The sequence below is a fragment of the Brassica oleracea genome, chromosome C9, assembly GCF_000695525.1.
Source record: "Brassica oleracea var. oleracea cultivar TO1000 chromosome C9, BOL, whole genome shotgun sequence".
Classification (NCBI taxonomy): Eukaryota; Viridiplantae; Streptophyta; class Magnoliopsida; order Brassicales; family Brassicaceae; genus Brassica; species Brassica oleracea.
In genome coordinates this window covers 35,791,592-35,815,882 of record NC_027756.1, presented here as the reverse complement: position 1 = coordinate 35,815,882, position 24,291 = coordinate 35,791,592, and the positions used below count along the sequence as shown (strand labels likewise).

At 34.2% G+C, this 24,291-nt stretch overlaps 1 protein-coding gene and 1 pseudogene across 1 annotated transcript; one reads left to right on the top strand and one right to left on the bottom strand.

The window, feature by feature from the left end:
* Nucleotides 1–2,457, top strand: part of LOC106317137 — a 6,726-nt pseudogene extending 4,269 nt beyond the window's left edge.
* Nucleotides 2,458–2,695: 238 nt separating this feature from the next.
* LOC106314890 (O-acyltransferase WSD1) lies at nt 2,696–19,152 on the bottom strand. The gene is given in 8 exon segments (XM_013752697.1): nt 2,696–2,733; nt 2,736–2,880; nt 2,993–3,125; nt 3,364–3,572; nt 3,669–3,781; nt 3,877–3,943; nt 4,058–4,639; nt 18,973–19,152. Coding segments are annotated over 8 exon segments (1,461 nt in total). The 5' UTR covers nt 19,147–19,152.
* Nucleotides 19,153–24,291: the final 5,139 nt, after the last annotated feature.

The following is a 24,291-nucleotide window of genomic DNA, read 5'->3' as shown; positions in this document are numbered from 1 at the left end:
TTGAAGTACGCCAAGCTTTGTTGAATCCTCTCAGGTTTCCTGAGCTCTCACCTCTGATTCTGAAGATACTGGAGCTTCTACATCGCTTTGAAAAATGGACGATCTCTCATGTTTCCGACCTTAAAAACAGAGTTGCTAAGTCTATAGCAGAGAGCGTCGTGGTCGGTATACGTACACAATCGTATGTCGCCTCAGGAGGTCCCCGTTGGCTCCATCAGATGTTACAAGAGGATGCGTCAAACACATGTCTTCTGGTGCGGTAAAGATAAAGGGATCTAAGGTTACTGGCTTCTGCCTCAAGTCCTTCATAACCTTTTCTGATAGTATTGAGCATTAAGCTCTTATAAGTACCTACTGGTACCTCCACCCTTTTTCTTCTTATGTCGTCTTCTTTTTTTTTTTTTAGTACCTCTGTCTTCTCTATTTCTTCGTGTTATAACTCAGGGGTGCTCCCAAACTTGTCCTTTTGGACCTCAATATTATGATATATTCAGTGTTAAAAAAAAAAATATATATATATATATATATTACCTTTTTGGAATATATTAGTCATAAAAAGGAAAATTTAAAAATCATGGATTTTCTTATATATGAAATCATATTTTAATATTTATTTATGTTTATTTTGTATGAGTTCAGGAGATGAAAAATGGGAAGAAAGGGCAACCGAGTTGGGTTCGGACAAAAGTTAGAGTAGAAGAGCATGTGATTGTTCCTGATATAGACCCCGACATTGAAAATCCCTATCAGTATGTTGAAGACTATATCTCAAATCTAACGACCGTTCCTATGGATTTATCTAAACCATTATGGGAAATTCACTTACTCTGCCTCAAAACATCAAACGCTGAGTCCATTGGCCTTCTGAAGATCCATCATTCTTTGAGTGATGGAATGTCTCTCATGTCTCTTTTCCTCGCTTGCACCCGTAAAACATCAGACCCTGAGGCTTTGCCCACTGTCGCCGTCCAGAAAAAAACAGTTTGGACCGACCTGCTACAGTGGTTTCTTTAACAAGATTTGGTGGTTATTTGTAGGGCTTTGGTTCATCCTAAGATTGGTCTTCAAGACTTTTGTTGATGTCTTAATGTTTGCTCTAACAATTTGTTTCTTGAGGGATACGGAGACTCCTCTCTTAGCGAAACCCGGTTGTGAACTTAAACCTAAGAGGTTCGTCCACCGGATTATCAGTTTTGACGATGTTAAGCTGGTGAAAAACGCAATGAACATGGTAATTTTGTTTTATTCCCAATTTAAAGAATATTTTGAAATATGTATATTTTGCTGACATAAAAAAAATGTATATTTGCTGACATTTTTAGTTTTAAATCTATTTTGTTAGACGGTAAACGATGTTCTTCCTGGCGTAACACAAGCCGGACTTTCTCGGTATCTTAGTCGAAGATATGGTAAAAGTTTTGATTATTTTACATGATAGTGTTGTACATAGTACAGTGTAGTGCTCACACTCATCTAAAGAAACTCTTGTCATCTGTTTTACAAAGTAGATCAAGAAGCAACACCGAAATTCAAAGAGTTGATGAGGAGAATCCGACTTCGTTCAGCAATTATGATTAACGTGAGACCAAACGCAGGAATTGAGGTAACAAAATGTTTAATCTTAAGTGTGTTTGAAATCAATATTTTTAAGCTGATTGTGTGATTTCATTATTGTTACGATGATGCAAAATAGGCTCTAGCGGATATGATGGCCAAGAAATCGAAATGCAGATGGGGAAACCTCTTCGGTTACATCCTCCTACCATTCTCAATCGGGCTGGAGACTGACCCTCTAGAATACTTGCGCCGAGCTAAAGTCACCGTTGATCGCAAAAAGCATTCCCTTGAGGCTGTATTCTCTATGGCGTTCTTTAAGCTGATACTAAAAGTTCTTGGGCTCAAGGTAAGAACTAAGTTGCTAATATATTACATATATATACTCTAAGGTTAATCATGTATATGCTTTGTTTATTGAAAGTACATGAGTATTATTTAATGGAGAACCAAATTGAAAATACAGGCAAGTGTAGTTCTTGTAAGGAAAGTGATCCATAGCACAACATTGACATTCTCGAATGTTGTCGGTCCAAAAGGAAGAAATTACTTTTCACGGCCATCCGTTGTCTTATATCGCCCCTAGTGTTTTTGGCCACCCACATGTAAGTCTGCGCTTATATATATTCATTATATGTGTGCGAAATGATTTTGCTGATTATGTTTTTGTATGTGTAAAGGCTCTTACTATACATTTCCAAAGTTATGCAAACAAGGTCATAATATCAGTAACAGCCGATCCAATAGTCATTCCTAACCCTCACAAGATGTGTGATAATTTGGTGGAGTCTCTCAAGTTAATCAAATCCTCTGTCTTAGAAAGAGGGTTATATGAGATGGAGGTTTAAAGAAAGCTCTTCTATTGTATCATTATTATATCGTATCATCGGTTTCTTATATGTACTACCGTTCCTTCATTGTTACTCTCAATATGTACTAAGTTACTATGATAGAGCATCTAACAGTAAGATATCAAGTTTATATAAAGCAGATTATCCACTATGGTCAAAGTAAGAATTAAATTACTTTAGTTTAGTTGGGTGTGGATTACACATATGAAATAAGATTTGAAAATAACTTCGAAGAATTGACATTGAAGGCTTTTTAAGAACATCATCTTTTTCCACAAAACAAAGACTACTTAATTACACATATTATTCACTTGTTCGTTAATCAGTAGCCTTTTCCTAAAAGAGCAATTTTCATAGATTTCAAAGACTCCTCCATTGCATCACATAGCTTGTGCGGATCCGGTATGATTGTAGGGTCAACCGCTATCGAGATTACCATCTTGTCCGCGTAACTTTGGAAATGGATAAGCAATGCCTGTCAAACACAAACATAAATTTATTAAGAACAAAAACAAAGAAAATTATTAAGAAGAAAAAGGTTGGACTAAGTTAAATATTATCAAGTAGTTCTTTGGCTCTTTACATACTTGTGCGTGTCCATAGACGCTAGGAGCGATATAAGCGATTGGATGGCCATGTAAACTGATTTCTTCGGTTGGGCCATTGACGTTTGAAATGAATGCCGTTGTGCTTAATAATAATCGATTGAACAATGCTGCTCTTATCTAAAATGATAAGAGTCTTAGACCATGATTAACCCGGGGTTCTTAGAATGGAGTTCTTAGCGGAAGTTAAGAAACTGTTTCTTAACTTTTAACTAAAAAAGTTAAGAAACAGTTTCTTAACTTCCGCTAAGAACTACATCCTAAGAATCCCGGGTTAATCCTGCTCTTATGTTATAAGTTCCCCACTTTCTCACAGCGGAAAGAAATCGAGTATAACGATCATTTTTATATACCTTGCACCAAACACACTAACTATGAAGCTCATAATCAAATAAAGTATAGGAGCATGAAGAGAGTTTTTCTTTTGATCCATCGTGGATTTAGCTTTCTATAGATAGACCAATGGATCAGTTTCTGGACCAATCGACAGTGGTAAAACAACTATGTTGATAAGGTTTCCCCATCTGCATTTAGAATCTTTTGCCATCATATCTGCCAATGGCTTCAATCATAATTGCCTCGTGTCACAATACATGTATTTTTTCTATATCTTTGAACAATGGTGTATACAGTGTATTCAAAGGTGCATGTTTCTAACCTGGACTCCAATTTCCGACCTTAGGTTTACCAAAATTCCTGCACGAATTCGTACATTACATGGAATATTATTTAGAAGCGGTCTTGATGTTCCAGCATTCCCATTCGTCTTGTCTTTTATTAGGTCAAGAAGCAACACGTAAATCCAAAATAAACATTAAGACATATAAATCACATGTAATATGTTTTTATTGCAAGTCGATATTTACCATGTGCTACGTTTAGATAGCGCGAGAGAGCAGCTTGCGTAACTCCAAGTAAAACATCGTTGATAGTCTAGAGATGGTCACAAGATCAGGAAACAAGAAAAACACTTAATTTGTTTGTGAAAGTGTTGTCTTTAAGAAATTATAGTAAGTATTCAAACCGAAACTATCTAAACTTAATTACCATGTCCATGATGTCTTTTATAAGGCTTACGTCATTTAAAGAAACAATTCGATGAGAAAATCTCTTCGCATTGCTCTCGGCTTCTGCACCACCTTTTAGAGACGTCTCTGTATCCTTCAGAAACAACACCGTAGCCAAGAGTAACAGAAAATCTACAATGGTATTCCAAATCAATCTCACTGTGGCATAAATGGCAAACATCGAGCTTAAGAACCAGCCTGTGTTTCTAAGGCCGTGTGACACGTTTTCACGTCGTTTAAGGATAGGAATAGTAGGAAGCGCTTCAGGGTCTGATGATTTATGAGTACACGCCAAAATGAGAGACATACGTGACATTCCATCTCCCAACGAATGGTGAGATCTTATGAGACCGGCTGCTTCTGCATCAGATGTTTTGACGTTGAGGATGTGGATATCCCACAAGGGCCTTGATCTATCAAGAGGAAGCATTGTAAGTCGTGAAATGTAGTCCTCTACGAATTTGTTTCCTTGGTCACCAATTTCGTCAGGGTCTATGTCTGGTACGAATACATGATCTTCTACATTGACTAGGGTTTTGATCCATCTTGCACCATCCTCAGCCTGTGACGTTAGCTCACCGGAAGCCAAGAGAAATTGTAGGAATTATCAGGCGACAAAATGTTTAAAACGCAGGTACACTAGTTAACATGTATTCTTTATATTTGAAAAGGGAAATGCCGACGAAATTGACCGCAACATTCGAGAGGGAATATACGATTTTATGTTTTTCACAAATACTATAATATCATCACCCATAAAATAAAAGTTTCAGTACAATTCGAGAGAAGATTTTGTTTAATTTCAAACTTTGAATACTGCTCTCGTTTACTCCCTCTGGATTTAAATTTACGATATTTTAAGTATTTCACACATGTTATGTTAAGACAATAATTATTTGCTATTAATTTTGTCACTACAATGAGTTTTAATGCATAACGTACGACAAATAAATTCCCTAGTAAAGACAAGTTGCATGTACCCGACCAGATAATTATTTGCTATTACTAGATGTGTTTGTTTTTCAAGATAAATTTGGTTACTCAAAAGACACTTTACACTTTGGAAATTTTTTAGTTTTGGAGCCACATTTTTAACGAAAACGAATTTAGAATGGAGCCAAAACCAAAAGAGTATTTCACTAATCTTCTATATATATTAGCAATATGGATTGATGCAAATTAAAACTTATCAATGGCTTTCACAGATTTGATTTAAATTTACCATTTCAAAATAATGAAAGAGAAGCTTTGTTTGATTTGAATAAAAGTCCACCAAGAAATTCAACTACATCGGATGATGGTGCAATTATTCAATTTGATGAAGAACTGGAAAATCATTCTTTTATGAATTCAGGTATATTTTGTTTCCTTATTTTTAGTTAATTATTTATTTTGTATTGTTGATATATATCTACATATTACTTCTAATAATTTGCTACTAATACATGTCAAGAAATATTCTCTTTTTTGGATAAATCAAGAATTATTCTCTATTTTTAATAATTTTATTGGAGTTTTTAATTTTTAGAACATAATGGAATACTGTAAACTGTAACTGATCATCGCTGTTTGATCGATTGTTTACATATACACAAGAATCACAGAATAATAATTTTTGTTATCTTAATAATTTAATTTCATGCAATAGTCATTAATAGTTTGACTTTGAAATTTCTTTTACCCATATACATTTATCACTTTTGCACAGATAAATATATATTCTTGGAAGTTTCATTTTTATAAAACCAAAATGCATTAGTTAAACCTCAAAATATCTTACATTAGTATACAAGAAAAAAAGCTACAACATCTTACATTCGTATCCGGAGGGAGCACACTAGATTTTGATCCAAGCTTGGAAAGCACGGGTTTGTTTTGACATTAAAAAAATATTTTAAATGTATTTCAATATAATATATTGTATAGATCCAATCACATTTATTCGGAACCACGAACTAAATTGTACCAAACTGAAAATCTTGAAACTAAAAATAAATTGAATTTCATAAGTAACGGAGAACCAAAAGGGTAAGTGAATTTTTAAAATACAAATTCTATACTTACTAATATTAATTACTTTTAATTTCTAAATAACCATATATTTTTAAAATATTATATATAAACCGAATTACCCAAAAAAATCTTTAAATTATTAAAATTATTCAAATTATCTGAGATTTTTATCCGAACAACCGAAATTACATGATATTTAAACTGACAATCCCAAAGTATCCAATATTTTTACCTATAAATTTGTAATTATCTGGAAAACCAGAATCAAACCATAACTTAATTGGACCGAGTTTATTTTTTGCATATTAGGCGATTCTCAACTTTGCTAATGAACCAAATAAAAGAAAATAAAATAACACAACTAAAATCAAACCAAACCAAACTTTGTGAATAATTGTCCTAAATTTCGAGAACCAAAACACCAAAACTCAAAATACTCAAACCAAAACATAATGCTAAAGACTAACAGTCCATCTACATTTAAATAGTGCAAAAAAGTATTCTATTTTTACAAATTGTTTAATTCCTTTTAGTAGGGATACATATGTGGTTTATAGACGAATTATAAGCAGTGTTTTTATCCGATCATGATCCGTGGTCGAACTGATAAACCCTATAGCCATATATAATATGGATTGGCATATGTTCTTCATGTAGCATTCTATCAGAGGTTCTACCAACTTATATATTTTTACAAAATTTGGATTTTAAAAAATGATTTATTAAAAATCTGATAAAACCTAAAAAATCATAAGTGTATAAAATTTAGTATAAATACACATAAGAAGGCCTAGAATTTTATAATTATATAAAATGTAAATTTTAGTATTTTACGGTTTAATAACATGATCGAAAAGTGATTAAAATTAAATTATGAATATATGCTCAATCGGTCAATAAATTATGTCACATATATAAGGAACATAAATTGAATAATATGCTTTGAATATTTCACATTTACGTGTTAGAATGAGATACATATATTTCACTGATATTACAATACCAAAAAATACATTTAATAATTTTTAGATGAATAAATAAATGATAATGGCAAAAAATATAATATTGAAAAAAAACCAACGATATTTCCAAAAAGTATATCATGTTTTTATTGTTTTGATTGTTAGAGAAAATAAAGGCAAGACCAAAATATAATGAATAGATGCATCAACCTTTCAAAGGTATATTTGAAATAATCCTTCCCTTTTAATAGTATAGATTTATATAAGATATCTATTGTGAGAACCAAAATTCGCACTGTCAATTTCCGTCAAATTAGGAAAGATAAGAAACCCTAAATTTCCCAGAGGTCTCTGATATATGCTAAACCATACGCCAAGCAATTAGAACACGAAAAACAAACTATGTATTAAATTGATAGAAACGAAAAGAGAGCAAAGAAAATCTTATTCTGAATTTGCGTATAAGCGTTTACAACAGGTAAAATCTTGGCCGTAAGAGCTGTCGGCGAAATCCTAGTTCTAACAACCTAATACTTGAAAACCTAGTTGAGTCGCAGCTCGATAACAAAAACGGAAAATTGCATAAATCGCTCTAAGTGCTAAGTTTTATGTGTGTCCAAATTCTCTTTTTGCGCCTCTTGCCTTCGCATCCCTTATATACTCCTCCTAGGTCGGTTTGGGCTTTCCTTTTTCGCTTCTGTGTCGAGTTCATCCTTCGGCGGAAAAAATCCATTTTTCCCAATTTTCATGATTATTCTTTGAAACTTTAACATTTTCCTCAGGAATTGACATTTATCTCCAAACTTGACATTTATCTATTTATCTTTTCTCGCGAATATTCAATAAACTGTCATAGCAACTTCGGGCCAATTTCTCGTTAAAAATCGTAAGTGGGCTTTTGCCGCATTCTAGATCCTTTGGTCCGTTTTTCGACGAAAACGTTTTTATGATTTTTTTCGGAAGAGTAACCCCCAGTACGACGCCAGTTTTACGAGATGATCCAACTCGGCAAAGGCGAGTCTGGACAAGACTGATCAAACTCACCGTTGGGCGAGTTAGATAAACCACTTTCAACACACCCAACGGCGAGTTGGATCGGACAATCCAACTCGCCATTGGGCGAATTGGCCTTGGCTAATCCAACTTCTACGATGGGTCGGACGATGCTGGTTTGGTTGTTCCGATGTTTGGGAATTGTTCGTTCGACGGTTTGAATGGTCCCTTGTCGGGTTTTAGTCTTAAGAATACCAAGTTTTAGTTTTCCGTATTCTTATTTTCTTTTTAGGAAGGTTTTCCGTATTCTTATTTTCTTTTTAGGAAGGTTTCTCGAGAACTTTTCGACATTGATTTTGACTCCAACAGTTAGCCCCACAGCTCGCAAGTTTCGAGCTCGATTCTTGCGTGCGGTTAGGTAGGTTAGGCAAGTTAGGCAGAATCAATGGCCGAAAGTCCGAGGTTCAATAGTAGATTTTATTTTCCTATAAGTATGTGGTGTAAGTTTTCAAATTCTTTACTTGCTCATTTCCACAAGAATCTCTTAAGATAGAAATTTTTTTTCCCTCTCTTTCCCTTTGTCTCCCTTTGTTCTTGATAATGTCTTTTGATCAAGGAACTTCAGAGAGAGCTTTGTCTTCGTGTTTTGATCCCGAGAATTCTCGCATCCATGGTGATGAAGTCGTTCCGGAGATCGAGTTTGTTGCACATTCCGTGGATCCTGATGAATCTGAAGCATATTAGATCGCCACATGTAATAGAGAGATTCCTCCTCCAGAGCTATGGTGTCCCATTCGACCTTTTGCCGAGATAATCGCTGGCAGGCACAGCTTTTGTCAAGTTCCGACGAATGTTGTATTTCGCCTGCCTTGTGAGGGAGAGAGGGCTGATAATCCTCCTCGAGGATATTTCACTTTGTACGAAGCGCATTTGCTGCGTAGTCGTTTGTGATTTCCTATCCCGCCAGCTATAGTGGAGATTCTGGATCGTTCTGGTGTTTCGATAAGCCAGATTTCTCCACTTGGTCTAAAGCATATTGTCGGGATGCTAGTTCTGGGCTATGAGCGGGGAGTGGATCTCACCGCCGACTATCTTGAGAGTTTATTTTGTTTGTATCGGACGAGAGTTGAAAATTTGTACGATTTCTGGCTGCGTCCTCGGATGGCGATAGGCAAAGGCTTTGCTACAAACGATCGCGGCTGGAAGGACTACTTCTTTTTTGTTCGCCTGGACGAAGCCTCGGTTTCCGAAGAGTGTCTTCCTGTTTTCAGGCGATCGTGGGGAAGGAGAGGTAATGAGGCAGATCGTTTTACTATTCCATTATTGTTAGTATTTAACTTTACGTTTGCCTTTCAGTTTACGACCCCATTCCTTCGTTACCGGAGGATTTATTTGCTGTTTGAAACGTCCTACGTGGAGGTCCGGTTTTCTGGGGTTACTTTACTTCGGCAAGAGTCTGTGCAGCAGTGGCGCTTTACCGACCGCGATCTGGTCCTTCAATCGAGGAAGATGCCGAGCTGTCTGTAGAAGATCCCATCCTGTCCGGTTTTCACGCACAGGGACGGAGCAGTGGTCTGGGATAATCCGGTGCTGCGCATGATTCTTACCGGAGGATTTATGTTTATTTTTGGCAGAGTGTGGCCATGTTTCTATGTTATCGGGACTGGCCGTATGTGGCTTTGAATCCCTGCCGCCGGGCGACTTTTTCATATAATGAACTACGATATTTATGTTCAAAGAGTTTGTATGTTTTCGTAGTTGTAGAGGGAAGAATGTGAGTTGTCATCTCATACCTAACTATTTTGATAGATCGTCGTATTCGCTGTTCGTCTTGGGCGAAGAAATTCGATTTTTTTTTCAATTTTACGAAGATTCGTGAACGTAGAATATACAAAGAGACAACTTTTGGGATCTCGTATCGTCAAATACTATGCTTTGAGATGTTAAAGACCAATGTGCTGGGAATAGAGTAAGACCTAGGTTTACCATATGTTTTAGGGTGTGCGATGACTACTTCGTCTTACATATTCCCGTATGCGATCTCAACCTGATTCGTACTGATTTAAAGTCCACGATAGGTTCTTGGCTTATTCAACTTGTCTGGTATAAATCGAGTATCTCTCCGATGACAGTTTCTAAGTCTCGGAAGTGCTGACCAAAAATTCTGATTTTTTTTTATAGCGCACTATTTATCCTTGTCGGATGTACGAGTGACCATTTCTGCGAAGAGGAAGGTCGGTTTATGTTTGTTTAAGATGGCTAAAGTATTCGTCGGGGCCAATCAACGAACTTTGTTAGTTTATAGTCGAAAATGGACTGTTTTAGAGATTTATTTGATGTCTTGGAAATATACCTTCAGAAGTTTTTACGACGTCTCACTTTTCTAAAAATACGTTTTTTCCTTTGCGCAAAATGATTTTTACGTTTCTTGAGGACAAGGTCCGAATGAAGATTTTGACCTCGTGGCCGAAATAATTTGTTAGGAATCGTGTTTTCTAAGGTATTGCTTCTCTAGACGAGAAGTTTGTGGGTCTCTTGGAATAATTTGTGTTGCGAATGTTTTTATGTGGTCTGCGAGGTTCTTTGAAAGTATCTGAGATTTGATAGGCTGAATTCGTATAATTCCCGTGTCCGGGCCATACGATTTTGCTTTGTACATAAGCATTTTTAAGCGAATCGCCGACTGCTATCGTGGCCAAAAGCTATTTACAAGATACGGTAAAGTGAGTTGCGAGATTTTATAGGAAATCATATTGAGTTTTTCTTATTATAATAAAATTTTTAAAAATGTGGGAGTATACGAGTATATGTATACGTACCCACTCCCCTCCCCCCTTTTAGAGAGGGGGATAGCTGAACTCGTCTTGTGACGAGTTGCCTACGTACTCCTTTCGGGGATCAAGCCATCTCGTAGTTCAGTTTGTGTCGTGAGTGTTTCTTACTCGTTTGGCGAGATTGCGTCGGACATATTAGTCGCGGTGACTGTTACTGGATTGACGATTTCTTTCGGATTTGATTTCTCTGGGATGTATGAAGCGATGACTCGGGAATTTTCATGTTTTCCGCGGCCGTTGCCTGAGTGAATGATTTGGATCATTCTTCTTCGAAGCTTTTTCAGATGTTAGCTGAGCTGTATTCGTTCATTTCGGTTTGACCATAGAGGTCATCGTGTCTTGTCGTAGTTTGTGTTCGGCTAGGAAGCAAAGTCGCGACTGTTTTTGGCATCCCCAGATTACAGCAATTCCGTTGGGAGTCGGGAATTTGATGCCTAGGTGATGTGTTGATGATACTGCCTTCATGGAGTTTATCCAAGGCATTCCCATGATCACGTTGTAGATGGCAGGGAGGTCTACCACCGCGAAGTCAATGATTTTCGTGATTTCTTTCGCCATCGCCGGGAGCTTAATCGAGTCGAGCGTCATTGACGTTATACCGGAGAACCCGGTCAGCGGTTTCGGCGTTGGTACTTCACTGTGCTTCCTGTGTCGACTAGGATCCTTATGACCTCGAGATCCTTGATTACGAGATCAATAACGAGCGGTTCACAATGGGGCTGGTCGATTCCGCCAGTCTCTTCCTCCTCAAAGGTGATCGCGTCGTTTAGTACGTCGCAGGGCAGAGACGTGGCCGGCCAGTTCGCGCTTGTTTCAGTGTCATGGCAGTTTTGCGATCCGCCGATGATCATGTTCACTCTGCGATGATTATTGTCGTTTTCTTTGTAGTCCTGCCTTCTTCTACGTTTTTCGCCTGATTGATTCCCTTGAGAAGGATTCTCTGGGGTTCTATCAGTTTTAGGTGGGCGATTGGAATCGCCGATGAGATCCTTGATACCGGTGACTTCAGAGATTTCTCCTACGAGTAATTTTGCGGCTAACCTCGCGCCTAGTACTTTGCAGTTCACGGCCGAGTGTCCTCGTGTCTGGTGAAACCCGTAGAAGACGAAGTCATTGTATCCCGAATTTTAAGTCCACGTATTTCCTGACGTCCTTCCTTGTTCGGAGTTAATGGCATAGTTATGCGCCCCCTGGAGTTCATCTCCCTCGTGATGGGCGTACTTGTCGTTAAGAGAGTTCCCCTTCTTAGATTGCTGATCTGATGCCGCATCTTTCGAGGATGTTTCTGTCGACTTATGTTTTCGCGACAGAACTTTCATCTCTTCTTCGATGGTGATGTAATCTGCCTTATGGAGGGCATCTTGGATTGTCCACGGCTTGCCGAGAGTTATCCACTTTCAGAATTTTGACATGTACCAGAGTGTCTCCTTCTGGGTAAGGCTCCAGAAATCGACGTCAGAAGTTTCTCTATATATGAACATAGAGTATTGTTTGAGAAATTCCGAAGCGAGTTGACGGAAACTTCTGATGAAATTTCGCCTAAGGTGGGAAAACCACTCGAGCGCTGCTCCCTAGAGATTTTCGATGAAGAGGCGGCAATGGCCAGCGTCTCTTTTGTTTTCCTTTAGCTTGGCCTTCCCCATGGCGATCTGAAAGGTCTGCAGATGCGCCTTAGGATCGGTGGTACCAACGTAGTTAGGGATCTTATTTTTTCCAGGTTCTGAGACCTTTGTCTCGGTAATGCGAGCGGTGAAGGGAGTCTTTTGAGCTTCCTCGAGGAGCCTGTCAATCTCAACTGCGGCACTGGTAGCGTGGTGAATTTGAGATTTCACCGCCTTCACTTCCTCAGCCGTTTTCGTGATGTAATCACGGAGATCGCGGATTTTGTCGAGATAACCATCAGCGGCTTCCCGAGTTTGTCGGTGTTTGCTGTGAGTGATTTGAGCATGTTCCTCGGCGAGTTTTTCTTGTTCGACCCAGAAGGTGTTTTCCTCTTCTTCTGTCATGGGTTTCTCGGACGAAAAATCTAGCCGATTTGTGCGGCTCCTGGTCGTCGTTAGAATGATCGGACTGATTGCTGGACTCCAAGTTAACTCGTTCGACCTCGTACTCCTCCGTTTCCTGCACGGCGTGGAAGGTTTTCCGAGTTTTTCCGAGTCAAAGCATAGGTTATCTCGCCAGGGTATTCTCCTGTAGGGTTATCCTGTGTGCTCCCCGGTCTGTCGAGCGGAGTCGTAAAATCAAGTCTTCTTCCGCAAAGCTTCGTAGCTCCACGGGGGAGGATGCCTTTGGTTCTCGCTGTTAGGGTTTCGACCTGTTTGGCGAAAGGACTATGAGCTTTTCCTGGTCCTCCAACTTCTTTTTGAAGGCGGTGAACATCTCCTCGAACGCTGCGGTGTTAGCATTAGCGTTGACCGCAGACACGTTCACTGCTGGAGTGGTGCCAACGTTCTCGTTGTCGTTGATATCTCCATCAATATGAGTTTGTGGGTTGTCTGTTGCCATGTCTGATCGAGCGTCTGCGGCTGAGAGTTAGATTTGATCCGTCCCCCTCCTCCTTCTAGCGCCAAACTGTGGGAACTGAAATTCGCACTGTCGATTTCCGTTAAATTAGGAAAGATAGGAAACTCTAAATTTCCCAGAGGTCCCGGATATCTGTTAAACCACATGCCAAGCAATCAGGAAACGAAAAATAGACTATGTATTAAATTGATAGAATTGAAAAGAGAGCAAAGAAGATCTTATTCCGAATTTGCGTATAAGCTTTTATAACAGGTAAAGCCTTGGCCATAAGAGCTGTCGGCGATATCCTAGTTCTAATCACCTAAGACTTGAAAACTTAGTTGAGTCGCAGCTCGATAACAAAAATAGAAAATTGCCTAAATCGTTCTAAGTGCTAAGTTTTCTGTGTGTCCAAATTCTCTTTTTCCACCTCTCGCCTTTGAATCCCTTATATACTCCTCCTAGGTTGGTTTGTGCCTTCCTTTTTCGCTTCTGGGTCGAGTTCAACCTTTGGCGAAAATATTTCATTTTTTCCGATCTTCATGATTATCCTTTGAAACTTTAACATTTACATCTGAAATTGACATTTATCTCCAAACTTGACATTTATCTTCAAAATTGACATTTATCTCTTCTCTCGAATATTCGATAAACTGTCATAGCAACTTCGGGCCGTTTCTCGTTAAAAATCGTAAGTGGCCTTTTGTCGCGTTTTGACCCTTTGGGCCATTTTTAACGAAAATGTTTTTACTATTTCTTTTCGGAAGAGTAACCTCCAGTACGATGCCGGTTTTACGAGATAATCCAAATAAATCATATAGTGAAGATAACAATGGTGTTAAGTTAACCATTATCGTCTTTATACGATTGACCCGAACTTATATGCAAAAATAAGCTTTTGTCGTTTTTCCGTAAACTTTCAACGGTAACTCCGATCGAGACGAAACAAGACAAAGTTTGACCGAGGCCTGAAGGGGGGAGTTCTGGAGACGAGAATACATTGTTCTGGACAGATCCAACTTGGCAAAGGCGAGTATGGACAAGACTGATTCCACTCGTCGTTGGGCGAGTTGGCCTTGCCTAATCCAACTTCTCCGATTGGTCGGACTATGCTGGTTGGTTTGTTCCGATGCTCGGGAATTGTTCGTTCGACGGTTTGAATGGTCCCTGGTAATAGTCTTAAGAATACGAAGATTTAGTTTTCCGTATTCTTATTTTCTTTTTAGGAAGGTTTCTCGAGAACTTTTCGACATTGATTTCGTCGTTACCGATTTTGACCCCAACATCTATACTATTAAAAGAGATGGATTCTTAAAAAATATACTTATGCAAGGATGTTGTACCTATTCATTTTTAGTCATACCTATTAAATACAACCATATATTATAACTAACCTTTATTATAGCAAACCAAATGATATCATATAACATTTTAATAAATTCATTATTGTTTTATTGAATGTTTAAATAAATTCCATTATTACTATGTTAACATATTGGACATTAATTAAACTATAAAAAAATCACTGTTTATATCATGCGTTATAATATAATATAATCTCATCACATTTCGTATAGATCATATTATACAAACTTAAAAATTATATGATCACTACGACAAGAAAATATACACTTACAAACTATATATAACCATTATGTACCATATCAAAAAATCGTAGCTTTCGTGATTGTTATAATGTGAAACTATTATCAAATACTTTATTCAATCTATGTACTATTAAAAAGTAAATGAGAAGTTTAATCAAATTTTTATAAAAAATCTGATGATTTTTCTGGATTTTATGGGGTCGACCAATGTCATATCACAGGTTAATGGCAGATTTTATAGATCTATAGAATTTTTAATTAACAGGTTTTCACTAAATCCAAACAGTTTATATGCAGATCACTGCGTTTACCCGTTTGACTGCATAACTGGCTCGGATATAAAAACAATGTTTATATTTAAATTCGTCTATAAAATACATATTGTCTCCCACTAAAATTAGTTAAATATTTTGTACAAATAGAATGCTTTCTTGACGCCATTTAAAAAAAATATCCTAAGAATATAATTTATAAACTGAATTACTCGAAAAACCGAAGTACCTAAATATTGCTTTCCAAAGTTTAAAAAAATTATCCATGGATGCTGAGGTCTAATAGTGGTTAAGCTTTTGTTTTTTTTGGTTCCAAAGATAAATGATCTATTTGGTTATTTATGAACTTCGGTTTGGTTTTAGTTTTGGTTTTTCGGTTCTTCGGTTCCGGATAAATATGCCCATAACTATACAATATCTTATATAGAAATTCATATAAAAGAATTCTCTTAATACCAAAAATAAATCCGAGCTTTCAAAGTGCGGATCAAAATCTTGTACTTTATTAATTCAACATAGAAACCACAATTTGTATCATACATTACTTGATCATTATAAATAAATGTAAAGACAAAAATATCTCTAAAACATTATTTAAGAAGTCATTTTTTCTCAAAATTGTTTGTGTCATCATCACATCTATTTTCAATAAAAGCAATGAAATGACTTTATAAAAATTAATATTACATGACCTGTTTTTATTAAGACATGGACAATTTAATTTATGAAATTTGAATTTTTTTTTGTGAAATTCGTTAAATGTAAAATAACTTATATGTATCACCATATGATAATTTTAAACTAGTAACATAATTATAAATACTGAAAAATTCTTATCAACTTAGGAAATGGAAAAAATTATTAGATATTTTTATATTCGACCACAATTAATTGTAAGTGCATTTTTACAACAAAACAAAACAATACCAATGAATTGCCAAAATGTCATAGATAATCAAATGTTTGAATTTTACTTGAATTTATTAATTGGTGGCAAATACAGATAATTAAGTGTTTAAATTTAGGGCCCCTTAAATTTATGGGTTTTTTCTACTCATATAGCTAAAATCTAAAAAAAAAAACCAGTGTAGTATATTAAAATATACATTAAGTTTTCACTTTTAAAATTTAATATATTTATTATCATTGCACATGCCGCAGCATTAACCTCCTAATTATAATTAAATGCAACGTCAAAAGCACATACAAGTTTGACTGAAGGGCAAAACAAATGCAAACACGAAGATAGACTTATTGTGATATGGAATTATTAGTCTATTGATAATAAGTGAATGTTGTAATTAGAACATCTCCGTGACGACTCTATATTTTAGAGTTTGAAAATTTTTGTATTTGAAGTTTCATTTTTCTTCAAATGCAAAACTTCAAATTTAATTTCAATTTTTTTGTATTTTACACTACAGTCTTTACATTTATTTTAACTAGTATAAATTTATAAAAAAATTATAAATAACTAGTACATATATAAAAATATTACAGTAATATTAATTAATAAAATCTTACACTAAAATCATATTTTAAATAGAAATAAATAATAAATATTTAACTACAACCAAAATATCACATTATTCCATATATTCGGTTACACAAAAATTTTGTGGACAATATTTAAGAGATTTTGGAGGTTCTCAAGTAAATTTGCCAAACTATTAGTGTTGTTGTAATATTTAAATTTTGTAATAATTATGTATTTATGTATCTTTTTAAAAAGTTTTTTATTAAGTTTCTTTTGTAATATTATTGTTGTCTAATTCTAGTTTAAAATATTAGAAATATTATTTTAAAACTTTTATTAATTTTATGTGTAAAATTTGAATATATAAGAACAAATTTGAAATATTTATGATATATAAAAATTGAAGGTTTAAAACGATGAATAAGAAAATATGTAAGAATCATAAATGTGAAGTCTAATTAATTATAAGGAGCAAAATGCAAATAAAAAGATGAAACTTTCAATTTGAAGTTTTGAGTGGTGAAAGTTTCACTTCTCAAAACTCCAAATTTGAAATTTTAAAGTTTCTTTTTGAAGAGCAAAAAACTTTATATTTGAAGTTAAAGAATTTTTTTAGGAGACACTCTTATACAATAGAGAGAATACTAGTATTATCTCCCGTGTTAAGCACGGGTCAGTTTTAATGTATTATAAATTATATAATCACAAAATTATAATGCCTGTCAACAGTTTTTTTAAAAAAGTATTATGTTAGACACATATTTTATAAATCTGTAATAAGTTGACACATAAACTTAGAAGTTACTATATTCCAATAGAGTAGCTGGAAATACTAAAATCGTTTTTGTGATTCTTTTGAGAAATGTATATATCATATATGTTTTAAAGATTGTTTTTATAGAAAGGTGAGATGTATACCAGTATTAAAATATAGTATATAAATATTGAAACATTCAGTTTAGTTTGTAAATACTTTTAAAGTATAAATCGAGAAATAAACATAAAACATGTAAAGTTATTGATCAAAACAAAATAAAGAAAATCCTGAAATTAAAAAAAAAAATCAAAATTGAATTCAGAATATTTTACCATCTGAAACCAAAGCTGAGTTTCATCCTTTTTATAATTTTAGATATAGATGTGTATACATTTTTCAAAAAAAAGTTTGAATATCTTTTCATGTTGAAAATAACTTCAGCTTCTTATATTAATACTCTGTGAAACAGCGTTCTGATTTATTTATTAGCAAAAAAAAAAGCTCTGCTTCTTGTTTTTCGAAGAAGAAGAAGAAGAAATATGGAAAATAATTGTTGTTTGAATGTTATGTGAGAGACAAAACAGTTGACAATGGAAGTTAATGAATTAATCATGAAACGTGATAATGATAATCTGAGTGAAAATATGAACTTTTTTGCAGTTACAAAATATTTGAAATGGAAAATCGTGTTATTTTTTGTCTACAGAAAATTGTAGTAAAAATTTAATTTTTTGAATTTTGTAAAAAGAAAATTGACATGTGTCAAAATCTGATTGCACAAATGACTTGTGCTTTAGTATATAAGGAATGCGCTAAAGGAAAAGCTATATATAGAGATTCATTGGGGCCAGAGTCGAGGAAAAAATAAACATTGGCGTAGGGCATCTAATTTTTTTCTTTTTGTAACTTGGTTCTATTTTTTTAAAGTTTTTAAGCATTTATTATGATTTATTCTTTTAATTAGATGTAAAAAAAATTGGTTTAAGAGCATCTATTTTTAAAAAGTTTTAAGCTTTTCTTATGATTTATTCTCTTAATTAGATCTTATATAAAACAACTTTATAAACATAGCATCGTTAGTAGTTCTATGGATAATAAAAAAAGCTAAAAACAGATATTAGAATGAAAACATGCATGGTTTCTTAAAGAAACCAAACAAAATATGGAAACAATTGTTTTTCCCCTGAAAAATGGGTAAATGATTTGTTCTTGGTTCTGTTACACTAAACTACAGTAGCTTTATTATTGTAGATTCATAAAAAAAAATAGTATCGCTTAGGGAAGCTGTTAGTGCTCGCACGGCTTTGATTGGGAAGGGGGTTGCATATCGTGATTGAAGCAACCATCTTGCTATTGTTTCCATATCTTATAAAACTCGGGCCTTGGTTCTTCTATGTGAATTTATGTGTTATATCGAAAAGAGAAAAAAGCAGAGGAAATGCATCAACCATGGCAAAACAGAACATATCAAGGGTTACCAGTATGCTGGAGATACGAGGATGTTTGGAAACGTTTTGCTTCAAATCATCAAGAATTACATCAGGATTAATCTTAGTTTTGAACCCAACAATGATCACGGTGCAGTAGTCTGTTCCGGATGATTGAAAAATACGTGCCATCGGGCTGAGCGGTTCCTCCTCCTCCTTTGCCATTCTCCTTTTCTGCTTCTTATATGTATCTTCAGTGTTTTAATGTCTGTTTTGTCTCTCATATTTCAAAGTTATGCATATTGTAAATTTATAAGTGACAATTGCATTAAATAATATAAATTGGTTTAAGAAAAACAACTTGGCTTATCTGCTTCTAACGCCATGCACGTTGATATAGATAATAGTAGATAGAATAATATGTAGTTTATCTCTTGTTTTTTTCACGATATTATGTATCCATGGATTCCAGACATCTTCAGTGACCCTATGCGTTATATTAACTAAAACGAAAGAGAAAACGTACAAGGATGCAACAATAAAGTTCCTTAATTAATATACAAGACAACTTGAATGATTGTATTAAAAAGGTTCTGAAACCATGCATACTTTTGCTTTATTATTATTATTTTTTTTTTATAACACCAAATACTTATATAAGAGCTTAGATGATTACAACAGGAGGTACACTTGACGGTTAAGCGGTATACGAACATAACTAGATAACTAAAACATAACGAAAAATAAATGTAGTAAAAGAGAGAAAAAACCTGTAGAGAAGATTCACTCTAGATCCTAAAACCGTGTTGCGAAAGAACATAATGAAGTCTACCGACGTTGAAGTACCCACTCGGGGTTTGAGAGGGTTTAAAAGCATACTTTTGCTTTAACATGCAGAAAACGAATTGTAATCCGGTATATTGAAGGGTGAACATGTAAAACAGATCCGGTATATTGAACTTCACTTTTTTGTTAATTTTTTTATATATTTTTATCTTCTGTATTTAATAAGCTTTTCTAATATATTTTTTTTGGTTAATCTATAGATATATAATATACCTTCTCAAACCATGAAATCCGTGGGTTATCTGCATTTAACGCCATGCACGTTGATATAGTAGATAGAGTAATCTATAGTTGATCTCTTGTCTTATTTTATATACATGGATTCCATTCAAGTCCCAAGAGGTGTGTTATATAAGTGACATCCTTAGGAAGGCTATGCGTGCATTAACTAATACGAAAGAGAAAGTACAAGGTTGCAACAATAAATATTCCTTAATTAATACCGGAGACAGCTTGAATGATTTATTAATATGCATGCTTTTGCTTTTTTATTTTTGATAATTGGGGCATTCGGCAGGCCGAGGCCCAATTACTAACTAGTGTCTTAGGGGCATGTTTATTAGCACTAAGAGCATCATTAGTGGTGAAGTACCATAAAAAGTCTCTCATATAATTTTTGGACAGTAACAAAAATGATGGCCATTAATAAATTGACAGCAATAAAATAAGTACATTCCCACATATATATAGTCCCTTGAAGAAAAGACGTCCCTTTCTCTTTCCTTCCTGTTTTGTATTCTTTTTAGTTTTTTTATTGTTCAGAAACGTATTGAGAAATTGTTGATGCTCATGCTCTAAGCAGAAACGATTTCTCGTAATGGAATTAAATCTCCATGTCGCCTTGACACATAAGCAGATATAAATGAGATGGTAAGTTTTGAAACCAGAATGCTTAGCACTTTTTCAAACCTGCAATACTATTCAACCATATGCTTGTGTGGTTAACTGAGCTTTTAGGGTGCTTGCATGCTTCTGCTTTAACATGCGAACAAGGTTGGACCTGCTCTACACCACATTAATAATTTGTGATATTTATTTTAATAAAATAGTGTTGATGTTTAATACATTTTTGCATTGATCTAATTTTTTTTTTGCCAAACATTAAATAATTTATTGGGAAATTTACTAAAAATAATTCAAAATTTGAATTTAAAGCTAAATTTATACATTAAATTAAATCACTATAGTATTAACCTCGGTAATGAAATTATAACTATCCTTAGGGTAAAAAAAACATGTAAACATTTTTACCATTATAACATTGAGAAGTCTGCTTTAGACGTAAAAGTGTACTCATGCATTTAACCTTAAAGTTAATTTATAAATTTTTGAAAGATTATTTTTATGAAAAATAAATTGAAATCATGTAAATATAAATAATTCTAAATCATGTAAATTTAAAATTACTAAAATTAAATTGTTTCCATATAGATGAGTGAATATATATTGTAAGTCATGATTGTCCATTAGTTAGAGTCTAGTAATATATGTTCAAGTATCGTTTGTATTTTTAGGGCTAGATTTTAGAATCCTGAATATACTTTTTTGAAATTAAAGTTTGACATATAAGTATTAAGATTAGTATATATTAAGCACTCTATAACTGGATTATATGTTTAATGAAGGATTTATTGCTATATTTTTATTTATTTGATTTTAGAGTTTAAGAGTATGAGTAGAGCTAGGAATTTTAATCAATGCCCGAGGGCCCGCCCCGTTTGACCCGCTGCGGGGCGGGTGCGGGTCGAACAATTTGAAAATATTCAATCGCGGGTGCGGGTCGAGATTATTTTAAGCGGAGCGGGTGCAGGTCAGCCGAACTTTGGTCGTGGGCACTAGCTAACCTGCAAATTTAAAAAAAAAAACATTTTTTTATAAAAATATATTAAATATGGTAAATAGTTATATAATTTTAATTATAAATAAATTATTTTAATATAAATTTTTTAAAAATAATTATTTTTAACTATATAATAATTTTTTTAATTAAAATAATTCTTTTTAATATAATTAATATTACCCGCGGGTTTGGCGGGTTACCCGCGGGTTTTAGCGGGGCGGGCGCGGGTAGAAAATTTTTTGTTTGCGGATTATGCGGGTCGATTTTTTGAATCAAAAAAATGATTCAACCCGCAGTGGGGCGGGGCGGGTCGGAGCGGGTTGACCCGCAAACCTAGCACTAAGTATGAGACTTTGTAAAGAAGTATACATGAAGTTATGCACTAGCAGACTTCTTAAGAAGTCTTCTGGAACTTATAGTAAATTTTAGGGTTAGTAGACTTTCCAAATAAAGTCTGCTAAACTATGATGCACTAGTAGATTTCTTCATAAGTCTCTGAGAATGTATTGTAACTTTAGATGTATGAGACTTCCCGAAGAAGTCGCTCAAACATATATAAGGTTGTAGAGGGAATCTATACGTTACCGAAGTTAAGAAACTAAGGATGAAGAAAGGCCGAGACTCGAATCTTTCCAAGACGATGTGGGATTTTCGCCGGTGTTGCGGTGTTCGAATTTGCCGGAGAAGTGGAGCTGGAAATCGTTGCTTCGGTTATATCAAAACTGCTTATTTGGTCATCGGTGGTTATTATTCGTCGGTTGAGTACTCCCATGTCGGTCTGAATTTTGAAACTGGGAAATTGTATTTAGAACTGAAGTGGAGGTAATGATATTGAATCAAACAGACGAATCAATCTATTGTTAGTGACTCTATGGCTGGATCAATATATAATTATGAGTGACAGAGGATGGTATGGGAGTTGAGATCCTCTGAAGAAGGTTTTTGTATGAGGAGAAAAGATGAGAAGACAATCAAAATAGACACAATCTTTCTCGGAAGACTGATTGGTGACGTGGCAGAAAAATGATATTTGATTGGTTGATTTAATTGGCTGAGGTGGTAGCTCTCTCCATTGAGTATTATGCCTTTTTAGTATTGTAAGATAGATTTATAAGAGTACTCCAGCATCCCACGACTCTCTAGCATAATCTGAAAATGAAAGAAATAGTTTTCTGGGCTCCTTTGACATTTTCTTTATTCATGATTGCCATTAATCTAATTAAATTACCAATCATAAATCATGCATGCCTTCAGTTTATTCTCATCCTAGTGAAACGTTTTCTCGGTTTTTAACTACTGAATTAATCTTCATAAACAAAGTCATAAAAATCTTGTAGCCTTCACTTGTAGTCTCAATATCAGTAATGTGTTCATCCACATATAAAATAATAATTGATGAATCGTCCATATAATAATAGAGATAAACCACCGCTTCGACCACTAGGCTCTATGGTAAAAACGTGGTCATAACAAAAAAATACTTGCAATATTTTGAAGAAATCATGTATGTTTTTGGTCTCCGTTAAGAATAAGAAACCAACGAGAAAACAACGATAAAATTCTCTGAAAAGCTTTTTATTTTTTTTTAATTCGACTCCATCCTCTTGACAATTCCACAGGATCATATTCAGTTCGTGGATAAAAACACACAAAAACAATTAAAAACATCTAAAATATGTAGATCTACATGTTACTTTTTAGAGAGAAAAACGAAACCATGAAAATAGGACATTTAAGCCTAAATAATAAGAAAAAAATACATTGAATTAAATCTGTAACTTTATTCAAATTCAACACACAAAACACCAAAATAATAATAAAAATTGGTGAAAATGATATCTTACCGGTTTTGGCAGACTTCGCATGAAACTTCGAGGGAAGTCTACAAATTAAGTCCAATATATCGTTCTCAAATCTGAAAAACCTGCATATAGAAAATGTTAAAAATAGTTTCAAAATAGAAAACCCTTTGAAAATAAAATTTCTAAAACAAACAATAAAAATAATAATAATAAGTTGAATATATATTTTATTTGATCTAACACACAAAAACAAAAAATACACAGCTAAAATCTATAGATCTATTTTTTATGAGGGAAAGATGTAAAACCATGGAATAAAAAACATGCAAAACAAAATTAAGTTGTGAGAAAGAGATGAAACATCGATATAACATTTGGTGTATTCAAGTTCAAAGAGATTAGAGAGATGCAGAGAAATAAATATTATATTTTTGTTGTAGCCGTATGAAAAAATAGAGAGGAAATGTGTAAATTTTATTTATATAAGGAAACAAGAATGTCATTTAGGTTAAAAAAATTGGTGCATACAACTTCTTTATTAAGTCTTATACACAATTTATATATCTATCTATATAAAGTTGCTTTTTTCCCTTCTTATGACATGTGGAAGGGGGGTTTGTTGACATGTGTCTTCATATTTTTTTTTGTATTTTAAATCCTTCTTCTATTAAATTATTACAATTTACTCCATAAATTTCTAATTGTGTACTATCTAATCATTCTCGCACTTATTGGTCCGAAATAATTAAAATAATATAAATATATTTTAAATTTTAAATTTATTAATAACTAAAAATACATAAAATTTTACCATTTTATTATTTTTTACTAATTTTTCTTATTTTAGATACAAAATATATATTTATTAATAATCAAACTAAA